At 37.2% G+C, this 25,312-nt stretch overlaps 1 protein-coding gene across 2 annotated transcripts in view; it reads left to right on the top strand.

The window, feature by feature from the left end:
• The window catches only part of LOC103036607 (histone-lysine N-methyltransferase ASH1L), a 48,669-nt gene extending 26,100 nt beyond the window's left edge, over positions 1-22,569 (top strand). Inside the window, exons 4-17 of one of the 2 annotated variants that reach the window (XM_007256493.4) lie at positions 1,260-1,600; positions 2,802-3,199; positions 4,519-4,610; positions 7,076-7,149; positions 7,253-7,295; positions 8,569-8,635; positions 10,171-10,252; positions 10,350-10,402; positions 11,330-11,466; positions 14,097-14,213; positions 15,112-15,166; positions 18,388-18,502; positions 20,282-20,539; positions 21,811-22,569. In XM_007256493.4, coding sequence (XP_007256555.3) covers positions 1,260-1,600; positions 2,802-3,199; positions 4,519-4,610; positions 7,076-7,149; positions 7,253-7,295; positions 8,569-8,635; positions 10,171-10,252; positions 10,350-10,402; positions 11,330-11,466; positions 14,097-14,213; positions 15,112-15,166; positions 18,388-18,502; positions 20,282-20,389 — 1,682 coding nt within the window. In that variant the 3' untranslated portion in view covers positions 20,390-20,539; positions 21,811-22,569. Of the gene's footprint in view, positions 1-1,259; positions 1,601-2,801; positions 3,200-4,518; positions 4,611-7,075; positions 7,150-7,252; positions 7,296-8,568; positions 8,636-10,170; positions 10,253-10,349; positions 10,403-11,329; positions 11,467-14,096; positions 14,214-15,111; positions 15,167-18,387; positions 18,503-20,281; positions 20,540-21,810 lie in introns of those variants that run through there. The other variant, XM_049480244.1, reaches the window with a different exon arrangement.
• The last annotated feature ends 2,743 nt before the right edge of the window (positions 22,570-25,312 follow it).

The raw sequence follows: 25,312 nt of genomic DNA, 5'->3' as shown, positions 1-25,312 counted from the left end.
TAAAAAAAGGAGGTATTTGATCACTCATGAGAAGACTGTTCTGGAGCACACACACACACACACGTGCGCACACACATACACCGCCCTGATTTCACAATCTGTGTCCTGGGGACGCGTGCTTGCTGTGGAATGCACTTCACTGCAGCTTTGCGAAATTGATTTATGGCGGTATCTGAGCGGTGGCAGCGGAGAGGAGAGGAGGGGATTTGCAGCAACTGTTAGTGTTCCTGTTAGCGGTGTGTGTATGTATGTGTGTATGTGTGTGTGTGTGTCAGGACGTGTGGCACATTGGCTTTGAAGGTTACTTTAAAGTAGAGCTGCACAATATATCAGTTTAGCATCGACCTCGCAATTTGTGCATGCACAGTAGCCACATCGCAGGACATGCAATATCATGTGCAATGTTACACAGCACACCTGCGTAGCTAAAATAGTAATGGGCGGCTGACTGTTGATTGTTGTCAGGGTTTTAATCAGTCAGTGGCACAGCTGTATTTCCCACTACCAAGTAAAGTAGGGCTGGCCCGAATAGCGTTTTTAGAGCTCCGGATATTCGGTACTGATTGGTAGCGAATATTCGAATATTCGATTGAAAAAAAATGCAATTAAAAACTAATTAAAGTATGAAAAAAATGCAACTCATGGCCCCCTTAACTTTACTGTTTATTTACATTAAACCTAGATTTCCAGATTTCCATTTAGGCTGGGATGCTGCAGCATTAGCATTAGCTATATTAGCTATATTATATGCCGTATGATAGCGCTACGCTGAGAAACCCTGTGTGTTCCCGTAAGCCAGGACAATTTTAGCTAGCAGTTTGTTCCATGTTGCTTGTTTTAAAACGGTCCGATATTCTTGCCTCTGAATGGCAAAGGTGCTAGTGCTTAGTGCGGTTAGCAGCTAATGCTAATGCTGCTCCAGCAGTGCTAGCTGGTGCTAACAGCAGGCTACAGGCTGATAATGCTCACCTCTGATTGGCGAAAGAGCTAGCTCTTAGCAAAGTTAGCGGCTAATGCTCCTTATAATCTGACTGGTAAAATTCATACGTATGGCGCACTGACAATTATTGGTAAAATTAAAGAATTTTGCGGCTTATAAAATACGGTAAACAGCAAGGGTTTAGAATTGTTTTAGCTAAACGGTCAATGCATTGTTCTTTATTTTCTCCTCATTTCTCTTAGGAATAATCTTCCTGCCCTTCTTCTATAGATCTTCTTCATTTCTTCATTTAAACTGAAGATTCTTTTTGTATCTGTAGGTTACGTTCAGACTGACACTCCTCAGCTCAGTAACTCCCCCACTGCCAAAGAACCAGAGAACACAGAGAGGGAACTGAGGGGACATAAGGCCATCAGGAGGCCTCTTCTTCAGGACGACGGTGACCGAGCGCCTGTTCAGAGCTTGGCCCATTTTATGCAAGAACATCCCCAGCCTCACTTTAAACAGCCCAGAAACACTGCAAGGGCTAAGCTTACCCAGCGTATCAGATCATCCACAGCGAGGAACCCCGGAGGATTAAAGCTCTCAGCTGGAAACGAGGTGAAGAAAAGAGGACGGGGACGGCCGAGGAAGAACCCTCCAACCTCGCCGTGCAGACCGGTAATGCACCAGATACAGATTACAACATGTTACAACATTGAATAGGACTGTCAGAGGTTTGGGATTAAGTCCTTGATTAATATATAACATTTAAATAGTGCTAGGCATACCTTATCAACCACCTACGGCAGCCATTCATCTTAGAGATACCCTAGCATCCACCGAGCAACACCCTTGAAACCATTATTTACCAATTGCTTAAAAACTCTGAAAAAAGTCTGAAATGCAAACAACCTGTTACCATATTAATCATCTAGCAGCCACTAAAAACACTGTGAACTTAAAAACACAACTGCAATAAAATGTGTATCTTTTACATGACCCACCTAGCAACATCCTATCAACACCCTAGCAACCACCTGGAATGATGTAGCAACAATCTAACAACACCTAGCCCACAAATAACATTTACCAACATCATAACAACCACTGGGATCACACTGGGAGCTGAGTTATCCAGCATCACCTATCCAAACAGCAATCTCAGCAATACCCCGGCAACCACCAAAAAACTACAGAGTAACATTAGCGGCTACGCCCTAGAAACCCCTTGGGAATTGTTTTACATGTAAAGGTACTTTTTAATAATAATGCACCCATCTTATTAAGCCTTTTACATGACCCACCTAGCAACACCCTAGCAACCACCTGAATTACTCTAACCACCTTCCAGCAACAACTAGCCTACAAAAAAATAACTTAGCAACACATTTGCAACACGTTATCAGCACCTTGGAATAACATGGCAGCCACTTAGCACACTAGGAACTATCTAGCAATATCTATCCTAAAGATTCCCTGGCAATACCCTGGCAACCACCTAGAAATACAGTAAAAAGCAACCTAAAGTTCATTGAAACTTCATACTAGAAACATATTAGCAGCTACACTTGAGAAACCGCTTTGAAATTATTTCACTTGTAAATGCACACTTATGATTGTTTATTAATAATGAATAAACGTTTCATTTCCCACCCAAAACACACCCATGGTTAATTAGAGAATAAGTGTTGGCCTTTTACAAGTTTCGAGCCACACAAGGTGTACTTTTCCTGTCGTTACAATAGCAAAGACACACTGATACGCCCTAAATCAAGCTGTACGGTGTATGATTGATGGCACGTCTATAGATTGCTAAAACAGGGCCTTGAGGTTTTTACTATGTACATATACACTTACATGAACTTTCTTTTTTTTATAGGATTCGTCTCCTCCACCATTAATTCCTGCACCTCCCCGTCCTCCGCCACCTCTCGAACAGGTGGAGAAGGCAGGAACAGCTGGGGGTGCTAAGAGTCGGGGTGACTCCATGCTGGAGGTGATCGAGGCTGTGATTCACAGAGAGCAGAGAAAAAGAGTAAAGAAAAAGAGAAGAAGCGCTGAAGATGAGGGAGACGAAGGTCAGAAAGGGAGGGAGGGAGAAGACGGTACTGAAACCCCCAACCACCACTCGCCCCCCCCACTCACCGCTCCATCACCTGACCACACTGCACCTGATGATATAGAGGCAGACAGCCAATCAGACGAGACCTCTGCTTCACTGCCCATTAAGAAGTATTTATGGGCGGGTCTTTATTCAGATGTTTACAAGACTGAAGAGTAAGTTCACACATTAGGAAGGTTTAACTGTATTATTTTATTAGTTTTATATACACTTAAAAAAACTGAATTAAATATTATGAACTATAATGAAGTATTTGCCCCTTACAGATTTCTTTTGTTTTTTAAATTTTTCAGACTAACAAACCAACTTTAATATCAGACAAAAATGACCTGAGCAAATATATAAAGCACCTTTTTTTTGCTTTGGATCATTGTCCTGCTGCAGAACCCAAGTACGCCTGAGCTTGAGGTCACAAACAGTTGGTTAGACATTCTCCTTCAGGATTTTCTGGTGAAGAGCAGAATTCCAGACCCTGAAGCAGCAAAGCAGCTCCAGACACATCACACTACCACCACCATGTTTTACGTTCAGTAGTATGATGTTCTTTTTCTAAAATTATGTGTTAGTTTTACACCAGACGTAACAGAACACACCTTCCATAAAGTTCTACTTTTGTTTTGTCAGTCCAAAGAATATTTTCCAAGATGTCAAGATGTTATTTTTGAATCATAAACACTGATTTTAACTGAGGCGAGTGAGAGAACTGCAGTTCTTAAAATGTTGTTCTGGGTTCTTTTGTAACCTCCTGGATGAGTTGTTCATGCCCTTTTGGAGTAATTTCAATTGGCCGGTCACTCCTGGGAAGGTTCACCAGTGTTCCATGTTTTCTCCATTTGTGAATAATAGCTCTCACTGTGATTCACACAATGTGTTGCTTTTTAAGATCTTTTAGCTGCTTCATGTTGTCAGACAGGTTGTATTTAAGTGATTAAGTGACTTGATTCTAGAGGACTGGCAGGCCTGTTTTTTTTGTTTGTTTTTAAATAAAATAATCATTTACAAAAACTGCCTTTTTTATTTACTCAGGTTATCTTTGTCTGATATTTAAGTTTGTTTTATAATCTGAAAAATTTAAGTATGACAAGAAATCAAACACAAAAAAAAATTTGTAAGGGGCCAAATACTTTTTATGGCACTGTATATATGGACTTTTTAATCTGTAATTTAATTTAGTATGTAGAGTTATCTTATGTCAGAGTCTCTCCATTATTTAAATACCAGGCAGTCTGGATTTATTTTGAAACTTTATACCAGATGCTATTACAATTTCATACTGGGAATTAAAAAAATAATAATTATTAGGACTTCATATTTTATTATTTTATATTTATAATTGTAAAATAATTACATATTCCGGATGTTAATCATACTTTAACATACTGGATCATAATGCAGATATATTTATTAGATATTTACTCAGAATTATAGTGTTATCAGTATTGATATTGGAATTATTCTGCTTGTTTTTTTTCAGTGTTGTGGAGCTGGAGCCACTGAGTACAGAGTGTTTAGAGTATGATCCAGAGGAGCACGAGCACGGCCTCCTCCCTGCACCTTTACACGTGGGTAAGTGTGTGTGTGTGTGTGTGTTATCGAACAGTATGTAGGAGTTGTAGATAGATAATCATGTTTCTGGTTCTGGTTTCAGTCCTAAAAACCCTCAGGAATGAATGCACACTCTGTGTCATCATGTTTTACTCTGTTAGCCTGAGATAAATGTGTTAGCCACAGCAGTTATTCTATATTAGCTGTCTCATATCTGTCCCAGAATTAACTGAAACTGTCTTTTAGGACATGAAATGCTGACGAAGCGTGAGCTGCGGAAACAGCAGTCATGTAAATCTGTGGTGGTTATTTCTAGAGGTTGGACTGTTAATAATTAATAGTGTATGATCCCTTTATAGCCACGGGAAGATATTTAAAGGTGCACAGCGGCTCTCCACCATCTTAACAGCTTCACAGCTCCACAGTAAACATCAGAAATTAGTGGAATAATAGAAGCTCAAACCCTGAAATATGTATTTATTGTTTTTTTTATTACAAATAAAAAATCAGATTAATAATGTGATGTTTATTCTTTATTTCACTACAGTGAACAACTATTTTCTGGTCTATTTTTATACGTAAGGCACACCAAATTATAAGACGCATTATGTTACACTAGTGAGGAACAAGGGTGTCGCCATCTTGCCGCTGGGTGATGGTGGTAAATGCCAACCCAGCAGCGCTACACTGAGAAAGCCAGAGTGTTCCGGTAAGCCAGGGCGTTATTAGCTAGCATTTTTAACACGGTAAATGCGCAGGCATAAAATATACTTGCCTCTGATTGGCGAAAGAGCTAGCACATAGCATGTTTAGCAACGGGTGCTAATACTGCTCCAGCAGTGCTAGCTGGGGTTAAAAGCAACCTACAATTAGACAACACTAAGCCTAAACCAGGGCGATATTAGCTAGAGGTTTTAACACGGTAAATGAGCAGGCTTCAGTCCAATATACTTGCCTCTGAGTGTCGAAAAAGCTAGCGCCTAGTTAGGTTAGCAGCTAATGCTAATACTTCTCCAGCAGTGCTAGCTGGGGTTAGAAGCATGCTACAAGCTGAAAATACTCACCTCTGAAAATTGACAAAGCTAGTGCTTAGCTTGGTAAGCGGCTAATGCTAATGTTTCTTCAGCAGTGCTAGCCCGGGTTAGCTGCAGGCTACAGGCCAATAATTTTTTATCTCTGAACGGTGAAAGAGCTAGCGCTTAGCACCGTTCACTTTGTATACATGCACATGGTGTCAGTTTCCTTTAAATTAGCTGAAAGTGCTTGATGTCAGGAATCATGTGCTTCTATGAGCCGTTTGGAGGCGCCCTTATTGTGACGTCACAATAAGGAAATCTGTATAGAACAACCCTGGCAACCACCCCTTGTCCATCAACCCCCCAAAAGAGCCACACCTATAAGATCAGTTTAAGATATGCCTTTTCTGTCATTTTGGTTGAGAAGACTTCGCCTGAGGGAGGGATCCTTACCTACTGTTTGTGGTAAGCCAGCAGATAAGGGAGATTGAAGAACTTTCAAATAAAGAGTTTATTTGTGTTTTGCCGTTCAGCACAAGGTAACCCCTGTGGTAAACGCTCAACTTATACATAGGTGTTGTCAGCAACAGCTTATTTGCATAAAAGTGACAGAACCCCTAAATAGCTCATTCTGAAAGGGACTGAAACTGTTAAGAATAGATCTGGTGAGATCTCTTTATGTGAGAGTGATTTTGTCTAAAAAACTTTATGACCATAGACCTATTCTATCTCCCCTTTAATGAAGCTGAATTTACTCGCTAAGTGCTGTACACAAACCTTTGAACATACAGCCCTGTAAAAAATAAGAGACCACTTAAAAATTATGCGTTTCTTTGATTTTACCAAACTGAAAACCTCTGGAATATAATCAAGAGGAAGATGGATGATCACAAGCCATCAAACCAAACTGAACTGCTTGAACTTTTGCACCAGGAGTAAAGACATAAAGTTATCCAAAAGCAGTGTGTAAGACTGGTGGAGGAAAACATGATGCCAAGATGCATGAAAACTGTAATTAAAAACCAGGGTTTTATAATATATCCACCAAATATTGATTTCTAATCTCTTAAAACTTTATGAATATGAACTTTATGAACATTATTTGAGGTCTGAAGGCTCTGCATTCTTTTTTCTCATTTCTCATTTTCTGCAAATACATGCTCAAAATTACGATGTTTTTATTTGCAATTTGGGTAAAATGTTGTCTGTAGTTTATAGAATAAAACAACAATGTTCATTTTACTCAAACATAAACCTATAAATAGCAAAATCAGAGAAACTGATTCAGAAACTGAAGTGGTCTCTTAAATGTTTCCAGAGCTGTACTGTATGTATAACATCAGATAGCTAACAGGCTGAAAACTTTCAGTAGAACTAGTTCATCTGATGATTACCTAAACTGCTTATGAAGTAAAGGGAGGGGGAGACATTTTTATCCTGATATCCTGTGTGTGTGTGTGTGTGTAACAGGAAAGTACCTGAGGTTGAAGCGGATTGACTTTCAGTTGCCCTACGACATCCACTGGCTCTGTGCTCACAGCAAGGTGCTTGTCATTTCTCGACTTTCATTTCTGCAGCTTTTACATATTCGTTATATCACACTCGACTATTCCACAACTTTCGTGACATTTCTTTTTTTCTCTGCAGAATTTTGAAACAACTGGCAACCTCCCACCAGCACTAACATGCAGTAAGTGTCTGAGAACAAATCGATGGGGCATTATTCCTTACTGATCCCAGACGTGATTCTTTACAGCAGCAGATACTAGGCTAGATATATGTGCAAATGTGTCATAAAATCTAAATGTGGTACTTCTTAAAATATAAAACTTATTCTGTTTTTCTATTTAACACTTTTTGTTTACTGAATAATTCTGCATGTGTTCCTGCATAGCTTTAATGTCTTCAATAGTAAATTTATAATGTAATCACTGAATGAGAAATGAGGAGAATGAGGTCCAAACTTTTCATTATTAATATACATACTGTAGATAGATAGATGGATATGTGTCTGTAAAGAATATCATTTATTTTCACTTAAATCTTTACAGTATATAAACAATACAAGGATCCGCTAAAATTTTAATGTTTGGCTGAAGCTGAAACTAAACAAAATGAACAAAGTTTATTACAGGACTTTTGTTAAATTTGCACTTAACTTTTTAATATCCCAGTAGATTTATCAACACAGCAGAATATGTTTACTTCAGTAGTGCTATTCTAGTCATAAATGTACCTCAGCAGTGCTACGTAAGTCTCTTAAATTTTAGTGAAATACAGCTCTGGAGAAAAATACGACGAGACGACTTTAGTTTCTGAATCAGTTTCTCTGATTTTGCTATTTAAAAGTATATATTTGAGTAAAATGAACATTGTGATTTTATTCTATAAACTACAAACAATATTTAGAGCATTTATTTGCAGAAAATGAAAAATGGCTGAAATAACAAAAAAAGATGCAGAGCTTTTAGACCTCAAATAATGCAAAGAAAACAAGCTCATATTGATAAAGTTTTAAGAGTTAATTAATATTTGGTGGAATAATCCTGGTGTTTAATCACAGTTTTGATGCATCTTGGCATCATGTCTTGGCATCAACTTTATCCTGCTTTACTCCTGGTGCAGAAATTCAAGCAGTTCAGTTTGGTTTGATGGCTTGTGATCATCCATCTTCCTCTTGATTATATTCCAGAAGATTTCAATTTGGTAAAATCAAAGAAGTTATTTTTTTCCAGATCTGTATAGCCAGTGTTTTTGGTAAGCAAACAAATTACAAGGCTAAGTTAGCTCTGCTATTGTTACTATGTTACTATCCTAGTCCTGTTCATACTGACATTATTTTGTCAAATATTAATAATTATAATAATTATGTTAATGAAATAATGTTTCTAGGTCCAGACTTTTTGCCATTCCATTGGATTTAAGGTGGAACTGTTGGAACTAATCTCTATTTCTGACTACAGACGATTCCTGTAGAGCCGCTAAAGATAGCACACCTCAGCACTGCACTGAAGACAGCCCACACATCAGGTAAGGACACACACATACACACTCTCTCTCTCTCACAGACACACACATCAATTTGTAACCTTTAAAAAGCAGTGAGCTGTTAGCTGTAGCTACTAACAGGAAGGGATCAGTGGGAGGACACAAGGCAGAGCAGTAAATTCCCTAGAGCTGTTGAACATGAGTATTAGATAATTATACCTTCATTTAAAGGGCCTATATCTTACAAAACTGTTGATTTTGAACAAGGCATTATAGAACAGGGCAAACAATCAGCAAAGGGGTCATTTACATCTCTTTTTTAAAGGGCACCATCCTACAGGATTGTTGTATTATGTATTAATACCAATGAAAATATAATAATTCATTTTTACACAACAACATCTGCAACCTTTGCATCTTCCATCCCCTCACTGTTACAGTAAATGGGCTGTTTGTTTTGTTGTTACAATGCTTTTAAGAATGGTGTGCAAACAAGCTCACATCCTCAGAGAGTTCTTTGCCATGGGGTGCCATGTTAAAACACCAAATTTAACAGCCCTGCTCCACAATCACACCTGGAAGCTTGAAACTCAACACCGGGGAGGTACAAAAACACAACTAGGAACGATTTGGCTGTGTGTTGAGTTAATTTCAGAGTACAGTAAATCTATACTGTTGTTATACAAGCTGTACAATGACTTCTCGTTATAGTATTAATAGTTATAACTAGTTATTAATTAAAAGGTTCATTTCTATAGTTCTATAGTATTTGTACTCACATTTGGGAGATAAATCATAAATATACAGTACCAATCAAAAGTTTAGACACCCCTTCTCATTCAGTGTTTTCATTTTTTTCCTACATTGTAAATTAATACTATAGTAATCTATCAGATTATGAAGGAACACATAAGAAATTATGTAGTAAATTAAAAGTGTTAAACAAACCAAAATACATTTAGGTGCTCGTATCTGGGGAGCTGTTAACTTGTGATCTCTGAGGCTGGTAACTCTGATGAACTTATCCTGTGCAACAGAGGAACTCTTGCTCTTCCTTTCCTGGACTGGTCCTGATGAAAGCCAGTTTCATCACAATTTGATTGATGGTCTTTGTGACCGCACTTGAGGATACTTTCAAATTTCTTAAAATGTTTCAGATTGACTGACCTTCATTTCTTAAAGTATTTTTTCTTTACTTAGTTGAGTAGTTTTAGCCATAATCTGGATTAGAACTTTACTCAAATCGAGTTTATCACTGAATACCAACTTTACAGCTTTACAACTGATGCTCTCAAACACATTAAGAGACAAGAAACTCAAGATGACTAAGAAAAAGCCAAGATGTGCAAAACTGTCATCTAAGCGAGAGTTGCTATTTTAACATATCTAAAATATAAAACGTATTCTAGTTCGTTTAACACTTTGTTTTACTAAATAATTGAATATTTTTTCTTTATAGTTTGGATGACCACTTAATTTATAGTGTGTCCAAACTTGGTACTGGATATATATAGATACATACACACTTACAGTAACACAGTAGAATGTGAGCTAAGCTTACCATTAATCACTCACAGGCTCCCTGACAGCAGTAAGCAGGCAGATGTGCTGCAGCTGCAGGAGGAGGACGAGCCATGTCTCCAGCCTCTCCAGCAGCAGGTAAGAAAACACCCGGACTCAGCTCAGCGTACTGCCCGAGCGTGTTTAACCTCAGCATCGCTCAGTCTGGGCTTCTCTCCCTCTGTTCTGCTGACAGGAAGAAATCCGGGACAGTGAGGATTTCCCCTCGCCGTTATCCAGTGAGGAAAGGTACCGGAAAAATCTGTTTAATACAGTCAGATTTATTCATCAGATCATTCTTCCACAGCACGAGCACTCTGACACTTTCTGACCCCTTCACAGATTAGTGTTTCATATTTTATACATATTTGAGTTACTAAGAGCTCTGTAGTGTAAGTGCGATCAGTGTGTTTTAGAAAAAAACACAGTAAAAAGTTTAAAAAAAAAATCTAACGAATAAGTTTAATAAAGAATAATGAATTGCAGGAACAAGTGAAAAACTCCCTGTTGACTTTAGTATGTGCACTACATGCAACAGAACAATACATACAGACTTATCATTTTAAAATACTAAATGTAACATTTACCGGTAACCAGATTTAAATGTTATGTTACGAAACAATTATACCAAAAATGTCAAAAAATAATAATAATAATAAAAAATAAATATATATATATATATATATATATATATATATATATATATATATATATATATATATATATATATATATATATATATTTATATGTCACCTTACAACCACAAACTTAAATGTATTTTTTTTTTTATTTTACACAAAGTAGCACATAATTGTGAAGTGAAAAGAAAATGATACATGATTTAAAAAATAATTATCAAAACAAAAACTGAAAAGTGTGAGGTACAAAAGTATTCAGCCCCCTTTACTCTGAAACCCCTAAATAAAATCCAGTGCAATCAAAGCTGGTTGAGACAAACCCCAAAAGAACTGCAGCTTTTTGCAGAGAAAGGTGGCTCTACAAAGTACTGATTTCCTTTGTGTTGGTTTATCACTTAAAATCTCAATAAAATACATTCAAATTTGTGGTTTTAAGATGATGAAGGGGTATGAATACTTTTGTATTTTTACTTTTGAACTAAGGTTTAAGGCAGTACAGGGTTAATGCGAGCCAGACGGTTACATTATCTTGTTGCAGGACTTTTGTGATGAGCCACGGCGTCTTCCTGGTGCGGAACTATGAGAAGATGAGGGCGAGACAGGCCCTGCTGCTGCTAAGAGAGGGAGTGGGCGAGCGAGAGGAGGAGGATGAAGGGACTGGAGAAGAAACCTCCTGTAAGGGTGTGCCATACCATATCGATGCAAAAAGAAAAAATTATATTCATTTTGTTGCATTAGTGTATTCTTGAAATCACTCATTCAGTATTTCACCATATCACTAAGAGTATCGTTATCGCGGAAATACCACGAAATATTGTGATATTATTTTAGGGCCATCCCTGCCCACCCTTAGTAGCCAGTCGGGTTAGCATAACGCTTTATCGCTTCATGATTCATTTCCAGTCTCTTTCCTGTGTGACCGCGGGGTTAGCACTGCCAACCGCGGCTAGCGCTGCTGCTAACCATGTCCAGTGCTGCTGCTAACCACGCATAAATACTGGATATCTAGGCAGAAGTGCTTTATTCACCCAAATAAACAGTTTTCAATATAGAGTTTGTGTTATTTTGACTTTGTAAGAAAATGTTTTTTTAAGAATTACATTTTTGTTTACCTACTGAATTAGAAAGGAAACATAGCGACCCCCCTATACCTTAATATTGTCGTTTAAAATGCGTTTTATAATCCGGCGCACACCTTGTATGTAATATAATGTAATATAATACGGTGTATTGCCCAGTACACACAGCTAACAAAAAATCAGATTTATTCAGCTCAGTCTTTATGGAACAACTATATTGGTAAGAAACCAAAGTGTAGCACTTAAATTTAACTCCTGTCTATTTAAGGTAAAATAGAAAAAAAAGCTATAACAGCTGCAGCACCTTAAGGTGGAATAGACGAAAAAGCAACCAGCATAGCTGTTAAATTTGTCACCTTAAAAGGTGCAGCACTTTCGTCTAGGCACCTGTAACTGCTTCAGTGTTTAAGGTGTGAAGGAAACGTTAAATAAACTAGTGTTAGTGTGACTGTGTGAATATAGCAACAGCATTTAAACCCTGATGCTAAGTACCATTTAGACTCCATATCTATCTCCAGTTTGTAATCATTACTACTGTTCTACGTGTTTTACAGATGGTCCATTTAGATTTGTTATAAATTGATATAGAGACATGCTGGGGCTGGAGCTTATCACACTGTCCTCCTTTTCTACCCCAGCTTTCCTCTGCCCTTCTGCTCTCTCTCTCTCTCTCTCTCTCTCTCTCTCTCTCTCCTCAGCGTCCTTCATCTTTTCTTGGTGTTCTGTAGGTCGTAGGTTTGGACGTGGTCCCTGAGCGAGGAGCTAAATGGCCCAGAAAGAGAACACACTCACCTTGTTTCACTTCAGCTCAGTCCATTTAGCCTCCAGCATTTAATCCCCTTCCATTACAACACTTTAGCTCCGCCCATTCAGCATATAGCAGTTTAACCCCACCTATTCAATCCATGCCCTTTCCTTTCAATGTACAACACTATAGCCCCACCCACTGAGCACATAGCAGTTTAGCTCCACCCATTTAGTCCTTGTCCCACACTTTTAGTTTATGCAGCTCTGGATAAAAATAAGAGATCACTTAAAAATTACGAGTTTCTTTGTGAATTTGATTTTACCAAATTTTAAACCTCTGGAATAATACCGTCAAACCAAGCTGAAGTTGCATAAAATTATCATCCAAAAGCAGTGTGTAAGACTGGTGGAGGAGAACAAGCCAAGATGCATGAAAACTGTGATTAAAAACCAGGGTTTTTCCACCAAATATTTGGAATATATTTTTCCACCAATATATTTCTGTACTCCTGCATCTTTTTTGTTATTTCAGCCATTTCTCATTTTCTGCAAATAAATGCTCTAAATGATAATATTTTTATTTGGAATTTGGGAGAAATTTTGTCTGTAGTTTATAAAATAAAACAACAATGTTCATTTTATTCAACCATAAACCTATAAATAGCAAAAACAGAGAAACTGATTCAGAAACTTTAGTGGTCTCTTAATGTTTTCCAGAGCTGTAGCTACGTTGCCCACCTGTTTGGTCCATGCCTTGCTTTTACTGCATGCACTAGTTTAGCCCCACCCATCAGGCTGAAACAGTTTAAAATGCGGCTAAACCTTAAACCATATTTTTTTTCATTAATAGATGAAATATGTTCATTTAGTAATGAACCATCCCAGTCCTGCTTCACTTTTTTAAAAACATTTCCTAATCTTTAAAAAACACTTTTATTCTGGTAATTTCAGCCTCTGCAGTGCCCTCTCAGGTTCTTCTGAGATATGGGTGTGGATGATATTTCCATGTATTTTTTGTCACAATATGCAGATCAGACAATCACTAGTACTACCCCTGCTGACGTCCAACTATCTGCATCTCACAACTATTAGAGGCACACTGCTGCTGCTGCAGCTTAGCCAATCAGCTCTCCCTCCTGTCCTGCCTCTAAACCCATACATCACCCAGTGCCCCTCCCAAACTACCCCATCAATTTTTTTAAGCCACTTAAATTTGAGCAAAAATCAGGAGCCTTATTGCCCCTTGAACCATGTCCAATTAGCCTATTGCAGTTTAGATCCACCTATTCAGTCTATGCCCCACCCACTGAGCCTCAGATAATTTAGACTCTCTAATCAGTATATGACCTATTATTTTATGTGCAGTAATGTTGCCCACATATTGCTCACACCAGTTTAGCTCAGGATGATGTAAGCTCTTAAAACTCTGTGAAAGCATCTGTCTCTGTGTGTGTGTGTGTGTGTGTGTGTGTTCTGCAGACAGGTGCCTGAGTGATCAGAGGTCGAGTCCTGAGGAAGAGAAGCAGACTGGAGGGAGGAGTCGAACTCTTAAACACACTCTGCAGGAGATCTGGAACAGAATCATCAGCTGCAAGGGTACGAGAACACAGCGCTGTCCAGTATTACACACAGAAAACTAGCACATACATGAATGCTCAGATTTATGAAAAATGATTTTCATTTTAGCACTGAGCTAAAATGAATACTGTTTAAACATTTAGCCTTTAGCAGTGTTTTTGGAAATTATATAAAATATACAGTGATTTGCAAAAGTACTCAGCCCCCTTGAACTGTGCATCCTTTTGCCACATTTCAGGCTTCAAACTTAAATGTATGAAATTGTAATTTTTTGTGAAGAATCAACAAGTGGGACACAATCGTGAAGTGGAACGAAATTTATTGGATATTTTAAACTTTTTTTTAGAAATAAAAAACTTAAAAGTAGGGAGAGTAAACGTATCTAGGTGTTAGAACGGCCAAGTCAAAGTTTAGACCTGAATTAAATGGAGAATCTATGGAAAGAGCTGAAAACTGCTGTTCACAAACAAACACTCTCCATCCAGCCTCACTGAGTTCCAGCTGTTTTGCAGGGAAAAATGGGCAAAAATTCAAAAAAGTCTCTCGATGTGTAAAACTGATGGAGACAAACCCCAAGAGACTTGCAGCTGTAATCACAGCAAAAGGTGGCGCTACAAAGTATTACCGCAAGAGGGCCGAATAATATTGCACGCCTCACCTTTCAGTTTTTTATTATATTTTAAAGTTTCAAATATCTAATTAATTTTGTTCTACTTCACAATTGTGTCCCACTTGTTGTTAATAAAAAAATACAATTTCATATTTTTATGTTTGAAGCCTGAAATATGGGAAAAGGTTGAAAGGTTCAAGGGGGCCGAATACTTTGGCAAGGCACTGTAGCATCATATTGAAAAGTCATAAAAGAGTAAATCAAAATTTCTCTCTGCCCCTTTCTGTTTTCCACACTTCTCTACAGGATCATCTGGACAAACACTTACGGCTCCTCTCCTGAACCTGTGCTCCAGAAAGAGGTGTGTTTTGTTTGGGAGCAGTGGCACCACTGACCACTAGATGGAGATGTTGTTTTCCTTGGCAGTGAACTGTTACTGGGGCTTTGTTAATCCTGAAGGAAATAAAGGAATGAATAGATATGCCACGGCTTTTAACAGAAGAAAATAATGTACAGCTGGTCTGCAGCAAAATATGGAAATAAACTAAGCTTTGGAAATAGATGCAAAATATGACATTGAAATAGACTGTGTTACTGCACTCTACTGCAGCATTTACACAACAGTCTTACCTTCAGAGAAATTAAAGATGAAGCCAGAGAGTGGTGAGTGTTGTTTCCTACACCTTTAAAAGACTTACGTCTGGCTGAACCACATGGCAAAAGCACATTTAGCTCAACTTGAAGGCTAAGCACTTCCTAAAGGACCTCCCTGAAGATTTCACATCATTTTAGCTTCTAAAAAGGTAAACGTGAAAAAAAATGACAATCACATATTTAATTTACTCAAAAATCCATGAATTCAAGCAAATTGACAGTACAGAATAGTAATAATATGTAGTGCTTTGCAGACTTTGCAGTTCATTTTACTCTAACATATACCTATAAATAGCAAAAGCAAAGAAACTGATTCAGAAACTGAAGTGGTCTCTTAATGTTTTCCAGAGCTGTAGCTGCGTTGCCCACCTGTTTGGTCCATGCCTTGCTTATACTGTTTGCACTAATTTAGCCACTAAACCTTAAGCCATATTTTTTTTCCATTAATAGCTTAAATGTGTTCATTTGAAGTAATAAAACATACCTGTCTTTTTTACATGTTTATAAACATTTTCTAACCTTTTAGAACCTTTTACTGTGGTAATTTGTAGGGCAGACACATCACAATATGCAGATCAATCAATCAATAATACGTCCAACCATCTGCGTCTCACTGCTATCAGAGGCACACTGCTGCTGCTGCAGCTCAGCCAATCTGCTCTCCCTTTTTTTAAATTTGAGCAAAAATCAGGGGGTTTGTTGCCCCTTAAACCATGTCCAATTAGCCTATTGCAGTTTAGTTATAATATGTACAGAATAGTAATAATATGTAGTGCTTTGCAGGGGATTTAATTCTCTCTAAAAAGACTGCAAAGTAACAAAACAGACAACAATGTTATTTGTTCCTGACATTTTAGTCAAACTACACGCACAAAAGCAGAGTGTAAACATGTCACATATCTAAGTGACCAAGCCAGGCATCTAGTTAGCTAACCTATGTTAGCCAACAAGCGCTAACTAACTGAATAACGAATATTAGAAACTTTGCAGTGAGCTATTAAAGATATGTGCTAAAAGTCGTTCATAAACAGCTCTACAAATCTCCATAACTCAACTACCTGAACTAGTTTTAGCCTAGAAGCTACAGAGCTCTGCAAGTCCGCTTTTCTGACTGCAGGGCAGGACGGATCTGAGTATGGTGCTAAGCTAATTAGCTATATTACTAACAAGCAAGGCTCATAAATGCTAGTGAAAATGGGCGAAGTAATTGCACTTACCCTGTTTACTTCCATTAACTTCTTCCCGTGCTCATATTGTTGAAATAGTGCCAGTTTTAATATCCAGTCATCATGCGAGTCTGGTGTTGTGCCGAATTCAGCACCCCTGCCAGGAAAAGCACCCTCTCTCTGGAGCGCACACTATATCTTTTGAATCAAAAGCTGAGACAATCTGCTGACATTAATTTGTTTATTTTGATAAAACAGACTTGAGTATGTCTCATTTCACAAATCAATAACCAGAGGGGTTGCTTTTCCTGGTGGGGTGCAAAATTTGGCACAACACCGGCTTTCCACATCCTATAGTTGTATGTTCAGGAGTAAAGTGAGCACTACAGATAACGGAATGCATGGGCGGTCCTTTCCAGTCTGTCCTTTTAAAGTTTACAAATTTTGTACATTTTTAGATATTTTGGAGTCTTTGGGCCGTTTGTGCACAGGTGTCCCACTTTACATAAAATTACTGAAGTCAAAAACAACACATCTTTTTGTCATTTTGCATCATCTTCAGTTAATCTGGTTCAACTTCTTGGGTTGTTTGTCGCACATGTCATACATAACGTAGATGGTGAAAGACTCTGCGTTGCCAAATAAAAGTCTTTTAAGCCATCAATTTCACAAGTTAGGAACTCAGCTTAGGCTGTATTTATGTGTTTGCTAATTCATATTAGCTGTAGGTGATGGAAGAAACAGCGTTGAAATAAACGGCGCTACTAACGCTGATACTTTTTTCAGTAACTAATTACTCTGACTGTCACTATAACGCCGTTACCATTTCCCACACCCCATTACTGCACGTTTCTTTAGTCGCTCAATGAACTTTTTTTTAACTTTGCGCATACATACAAAGACGTAAGTGTGTGTGCGAGTCACAAGGGAGGGGAGGATGAGACCAGGGTTTCTCTAGGGGTCTGCAGGCACATCCTCAGAGGGAAACAGTATTCTGTAGTGAGCGCTGTAATCAGGAATCTCAAACTCGCGGCCTGCAGAGCGATATTTTGTGGCCGCGACTTGAAATTTAATTTTAGTGTTAGTGCGGCGTGCACGCAAGAAAGACGCATCCTCTACCCGTCCACCAGCCCAGCGCATCCTATTCATTTACATAGAGAGAGCCGCTGCGTGAGCGCAGCCCCGCCCTCTGACAAAACAGTTCAGCTGTGTGTGATACGAGCCTCACACACACGGAGCGGACGGAGGAGAAGCTGAAAACGGATTTATAGAACTATAGATCACAGTGAGGTTGATAAAAAAACTTAAACTTACGATTGACTACACCTGTTGCTTGATTTGTATGAATATAAATGTCACGGGGGGGGGGGGGGGGGGGGTAACGCAATAGTAAGGCAATAGTTACTTTTACTGGTAACTAGTTACTTTTATAGTGGAGTAAGTCAGTTAGTAACTCAGTCCCTTTTTTGGAGAAGTAACTAGTAACTATAACTAATTACTTTTTCAAAGTAACGTGCCCAACACTGGCTGTATGTGCTTAGCCTTTTACACTGGACTAAGTCTCAACTAAGTTTAGCCGTGAAGAGAAGAATTAGAAGTCTGACAGGTAATACTGCTACTGCACTACTGAAAAATAGGGTGTTCTAAAACTACTGACAGGTAGTGTATATAATAAAATAATATGTACAATGGAAATATAGTAGTATGATGTGTATTTTTTTCTGATTATGTGATTGGGTGTGTGTGTTGTGTGTAATTTAAGGTCAGACTCAGCACTCCTGGATCTGACAGTGGTCAAGAAGCAGCTCCACTCAGGGCACTATGATAGTCTGGAGGCGTTTCACACAGACATGCTCAGAGTGTTCCAGTGCGCTGAGGTCAGTGTGTGTGTGTGTGTGTGTGTGTGTGTGTTCTGCGTTCGTGAATATAAATGCTCTTCGTTTGAGTCTGCAGCATAGGAAGTGTGCCATTGGTTCGTCTGGCAGACTAGCAATACTACTGAATAGTTCTGCATAAAGTTAACTAAAACTAAAAGTCTCTGGAAACACTTTACACTAAAGTTACATTAATTAACAGTAGTCACAACAAAATGTCTCAAATAATTATTAACACTAGTCACTAATATTAATCCTTTAAAATTTAACATAACTGATGTCTCAATTCATTAATACTTACATCATTCTGATTTATTAACATTGGGTAATGTTTAATAATGTCAATTTAAACAATAATGTAAACTAGTGTGAATTAAGGATTATTTCAGACATTATGTGGATAAGACACAGCAGTGCTGCTGGAGTTATTAAACACCTAATTGTCACTCTTAGACTGAGAATAGTCCACTGTACCTCCCTTGGCTTTGCTTTGCCTCACTCTACCTCCAGCCTCTTTATGTCACATGATCATTGTCTACAGTGTGAAGAGTCAAATCAAATCAAATTTATTTGTATAGCGCTTTTTACAACTGATATTGTCACAAAGCAGCTTCACAGAAACATGATCACAGGACAAAGAATCAGGCAAAACATAAAATACAGAATACAGAACCCCCAGTGAGCTCTCTCTCTGTTGTCTATGATCATTTTCCTGACCACTTTAGCGAGGTTCCTCTCAGCTGATGGTGAAAATCTGGCTACACCTCCCAATAACTTTTATTAAAACTGAATTAAACTGACAGTTTCACACTGTGAAAAAATTGCCCTGTAAAATTACAGTAATTAACTGGCATCATCAGCTTTTTACTGTTATTTTACAGTTCATAAACTGTAATTTACTGTGTATTTAATTCCAGCATGTTATCTTTCCTATAGGGGCTTGTAAGCATTAAACAAACTATATCAAGGGTAGGTAGCCCTGCTGGGCAAGATTACACAGTGATGGTCGAGCTTAGATCGGGCCCAAAAAATCCAACCCAACCCGGCCCAAGCCTCGTGTATGTTCTGCTTGAGCGCGATTCGATCCGCCCAATAAACCGTCATTGTGAGCCTGAGCCTGATTTAAATCTGACATATTTTTAGTAAGTAGAGCATTAAAACTGAGCTTTTTAAAAACATTTTCAGGCTGTTTAAATTAACAAAATCTGTTCAAAATGATGTTAATTAACATTGCAACACTGACCTATTATTTAATAAAAATGTTTTTGTAAGAACAGCTACACACAGCGCTGCAAATGGAGGAACGGTTTGATTTGCTGCTTTGCTATATTGTGATTATCACTATATAGCTTTATATAAAATAAAAATAGTATTTAAAAAAGACGCCTACGTCACAGATTCTTTTCTTGAGCCTGACCCGAGTTCGGGTAGAGAATCTAAGCTCTAATTTATAGCGAGGGTTGGGAAGACACACCCAATATGCAAATAAATAATGCTTGGAGCCAATAGAAAATAACTTTAGAAACTTTACTACCTCTTTATAAAGAAGTGATGATTTAATTTAAGCAAAATAACACAAGATTCAAGCAGCTGATCTCCCAGCATGCATTGCTATTTGCAGGTATTTACTGTAATTATGAAACTGTAAGATAGGGTGCTGTACTTTACTGTTGGGGTTTCCTCTTTTAGTTCCAGTGCAGTATTGGGGTGATATATATCTGAAATGGGTTGATGGGTTATGGTAAGTTCTGATTGGTTCCTCTCCTCTCCTGTGTTGGTCAGAAATACTACGGCTGTGACTCCTCGGTGGGCCGGGACGTGAGCCAGCTGAGGGTCTTATACAACCAGGTTCACCAGGAAGTCTCCGTCCACACCAGCCACACCCAGTAAGGGATACGAAGCCCCACCCACACACCCACAGCCCAGGGCTGGTCCTGGCGGTGACCGTGGTAACAGTCCCACAGGCATGATGGGCTGTCAGAGGAGGCAGACCTCGCCCGCCCAGACCAAAGACCTAACCCAACCACGGGCATTGCACAGGTCAGTTAAAACACACATATCAAGATAAAATGTCTTAGTTATATACAATCAATAAATCAATCAAACACAGATCACTTCAACTCATTTCCAGTGTAATTATTATCATTTTTTAATGTTTAGATATGAGAATAAATGTTTATAAAAATAAACATTCTTCTCTAGATACAGGCATTTTTACATATATATTATTACATATTTTCTCTTAAGCTTCATTCTGGATATTACAGTAATTAGAAGTTCATGATGGATATTGTTGTTTCCTTAATTTATTTAAATAATTTAATATTAATAACTTTTTTCTTAAGTATCAGGCAATCTAGGTATTTACTATAACATAATTCTGGCTATTAATTTAATAGCATAAAATGTAATGGGAATTGGTGTGTGTATATTTTACATTTTTCTGTCTTTTGTAAAAATAGGTATATATAAATACAGATTCATTATGTCATAATAGCAGGTTTTACTGGTTTATTAGTTAATTAGTTACTTTATAGACCTTTATGTATTTAAAATTTACATTGGATTTTACCAGATTTTAGACTTAGGAAAATGTGGATATTTTATATATTTTATATATTTTATATATAATTTTTTTATGAATATATTTTTATAGTTTTCTCCTTTTTTCCAAAGAACAGGAACATATAGACACAAAATAAAAGACCATGATTAACCCACCACACTTTGAACACACCCCATAGAAAATATATAGCAGACTTATTCACATATATCCGCCTACATAAAAATTTACATACAAGCACTCAAAGCACCCCTATACGGTACTTTGTAACAAATACTCATTCATTAGTTTATTTCAGGATGACTTATCTTTTATGAAAGCAAAAGCTTCTGACCAGTATCGGATCATATCATATCCAGCATAAGAACGTCAAGAAAAACATATAAGAAAGTATGTTTTAAAAGAATTTTCTCCTAACGGAATTTTAATATGGATTTTATGGCTGCTGTAACAGCTGCCATTATTATTTTCCTTTGAGAGATATGCAAATTAAGAGTGGAGTCATCCCCAAGGAGAAATAGTGCAAGGGGAGAGAGGGAGGTCTGAGTATTTAATATTTTTTGTATATTTTGTATTTAAATATACCATCAATTTCCATCAGGATCTACTATATGATTTCTGTGAGATTTGTTTTTTTTTTACAGTGTATTAGAAGTCTGTTCTGGATATTAATGTAATTGAAATTTCATTTTGCATATTAATTTTAATATTAATTAATATTAATATACTCGTGTGTGTTCTGGTGCAGAGCCCCCTGCTGGATGGAATGCTTGCTGGGGAAACAGATATCCGGAGTGAACACATTGTCTGAAGCTGACCCATCTGTACTTCTTTAAGAGGAGTGGACGGACAGAAGATCAAAGAGAAGAGAAAACGAGTGTCAGACTTTCATTCCATTTCTATCCGACTCTAATATGCACTTCTTTTTTCCATATTCAGATTGTATTAATAATAATTCAGCATGGAGTACATTACAATATATGAGCTGTTGTTTAGTGAGTCTAACTTCGATCAAGGACGTGATAAACATAGTAGACATACTTTTTTCATATTTATAGAATGTACATAATGGGTTGTTATTTTTAATTTCGTCTTATATGATATTATAATGCATCATTTCTAAGTTGTCTTGCCAGTTCACTGCACATTTGTGCCAATGAATTTATATCATGTGAGATGTGCCTAGTATATCAAAGCAATAAGCTGCTGTTTTTATGGTCTCTATGCTGCTTTTTATATCTGTGTGAATGTTCCTCTTTATAAAAGTTGTCGTTTATGGAGATTATTTTGGAGATTTGCCTAATTAGCTCAAGCGCTTGATAACCTATTTAGAGATGCTGCTTAGAAACGATTGGAACCCCAGGAGAACTTTATTAAATTCTATAAATCTCATCTCTCAGCACACAAACTACGCTTCCAGCTCATTCTAAAGGACCGGACTGAGACCCTTTTTAATTGAATGTTTTAATATTTATGTTATTAAGTCTCTCAATAAACGCTGTGTTTATTTCTGCCTCCAGTGTTTCTGTTACCTCAGTCAGCGCTCAGTCAGGCCCGGCTCATCCGAAAGCATCATTGTTTTAGTGGCAGTAGCATGTTTACACTAGCCTGTACACAAATATATATGGAACCACCGTTATTATGTAAGCAGGTTATGTTGTTTTATATGTAGTATAACTTTACATCCCAATATATTTCAAACTAGTTCATATATATGACAAAAAATGCACTATAGCTACATGTACTAAATATACAAGTCATTTGCCTCAATATTTAATACTTTCTAAAATATCAGGCAGTCTAAGTATTTACTATAACATCAGTCTGGGTATTAATTTAATACAAATGTAATAAAAAAAAATTGCTGTGTGTATATTTTACATTTTTCTGTCTTTTGTAAAATGAGGTGTATTTTGGCACTAATAAATACAGATTCATAATGGCATGTGCTGTTTTACTAGTTTATTATTTATTTTAGAGAACTTTATTTACTTTATTTTTTTTTTTATTTGCATGATTTTACCAAGACTTTTGAAAATGTATTGGATTTCAATGTAATATTTAATATATTTTAATTACACATAAACATATGTACCATCAATTTTTTTGATCTACTATAATTTATTTGGAATCCAGTATAAAGTATTCAGCATATTCAGCTGCAAATATAATTTCCAGTACCTACAATTAATTATTCACGGATTTGTATTTCTTATTTATTCATCTACATTGTACAGTATGTATTTATTATGTTCAAAAGTAAATATTTAGAATATTTTTACATTTATTGTTATGTATTTTATTATCATTACGGTATCTACTCTATATTATTCGGTACACAACTGATACTGTAAGTTTAATCATCTGAGTGTATTTGTGTGACGACAGAATAGACTCTAGTGTAGAGAGTTAATGTTTTATCTCTTTTCAGGAGTAAGGGTAAAGTTTAATTTCTTAATTTACTACATCACCCAATCTTTTGTATAGTGAGAGAAAATTGTTATTTTGAACTTCAGCAAAGCAGTGAAGCTGATTTAACCACAGGAGAGCTGAGTCATGCTCCTCAACACTTTCTGAATAAAGTCTAAAACAGGGGTGTCCAAACTACGGCCCGCAGGCCATTTGCGGCCCGTTTTCTTTTATGGAGCAGCCCGCGAGGTATATTAGAAATAGAATGAAAGTTGGCCCGCTGTTAAGCAGGTTTTTATAATGTGAGATTCAAAGTTTGAACGCTAGGTGTCAGAAACGAGCCAAAGAGTCTAAAAGCGGAGAGGGTGCGCATTTCTAGTGCAAAAAAACGGAGCAAAGAGTCTAAAAGTATATTTCATTATTTGTCATTATTTAGTCTGTGGCTCGTGACTTCAAATATATTTCTCCTTCTGGCCCCCAACAAAAAAAGTTTGGACACGCCTGGTCTAAAAAGTAGTCCTGAACTCAATCTGTAGTTTAATTCAGAGATTAAACTCAAAAATCAGTTTCACACGTTACTCTAACTCCAGATAATCTCCACCCTCTCCACAAATTTGCTGAATAGTCTTTTTAGTCATGAATTATTCAGTATGTACTATAAATTAACCAGTTTTTACTGTGAAGAATTCAGTGTTCACCATGAATTATTTAGTATACACAAAGGAAAGAGGAGTGTTTTGAGATTAGACATCAACAAAGTTCACAGATCACGTGTATTGTATTAAAAAACATAAAAAGAGAGAAATTTATGTTTTTTCCAGTTTTCCATGAGCATTTTTAGTAGTATTGACAGGTGGCTCTGTACAGTCTGAGTTATTGTGTGCTGAAGAGAAAGAGAAAGCTTCTTACTAGTTCTTATCAGATAATATAGAAGTCACTTTTAGCAGAACTTCATGCCTCTGGGTGTGGGTGAGGATCTTACTGCTGCAGGAACGTCACTGTTCTGATAGTGTAACAGATATTCCTATAGGTCTAGGGTCTAAGAATAATAGAACTAATCTCTGGGATATAATTTCTGACAATGGTCAACGGTAAAACGATAGCTAAAATTAGGAGCTTAAAGGTACCTCAACTAATGTCAATAAAATAGGTGTTTATAGATATCTTGTGTTTGTACATATTTTGAATAATCATCTTGACTAGTCAAAAATAATCTGATTTACATAATACCATAACCAGCTTAGCTTAGTTTAGTTTAGAAGATTTAATGCTTTTAATGTTTTCATGAGTTTTTTTGTCATAATTCTGTTTTTCTTTGGTGTATTATACAATCTGAGTTAACGGACAAGCAACAGAAATCAACAGAAAAATGTACCCTAACTACGTTGGTGCCTATTTCACCAGCAGAGCAATTACACATTAAAAACAGCATCCAGACAAATTAGTTTCTCAGGGTGTCCTGGGGTAATTTTCTATTTTATGTGAGGTCTTCTGTGATTTTATTCCCGTCTGGAACAACCATGTATGTGTTTTTCTTAGACAACCTCTGAGAAAATTAAAGGCTGAATTACCTACTGTTTTTCTCAGAACTCCGTGGTCTTCCAGTAATTTTAGTCCTGTCCGGACGGACGCATACCTCTGAGTTTCATCTCCTCACGTTTAATAAAATAGCTATTTGTCCACTGCCATGCACTGTAATTACACTTTGGGAGTGCATTTCCACAAAGATCCACGTAAACAAAACAGAAAGTGGAAATGGAGGAGCTACTGAACCCGATGTCACGTGACTGAGAAAGCCAAAAACTCACTGGTCCTCCTGTTTTTTTTTTTTTTTTACTATA

The sequence above is a fragment of the Astyanax mexicanus genome, chromosome 6 (genome assembly GCF_023375975.1).
Source record: "Astyanax mexicanus isolate ESR-SI-001 chromosome 6, AstMex3_surface, whole genome shotgun sequence".
NCBI classification, from domain to species: domain Eukaryota; kingdom Metazoa; phylum Chordata; class Actinopteri; order Characiformes; family Acestrorhamphidae; genus Astyanax; species Astyanax mexicanus.
This window is presented reverse-complemented; position numbering and strand designations above follow the sequence as displayed.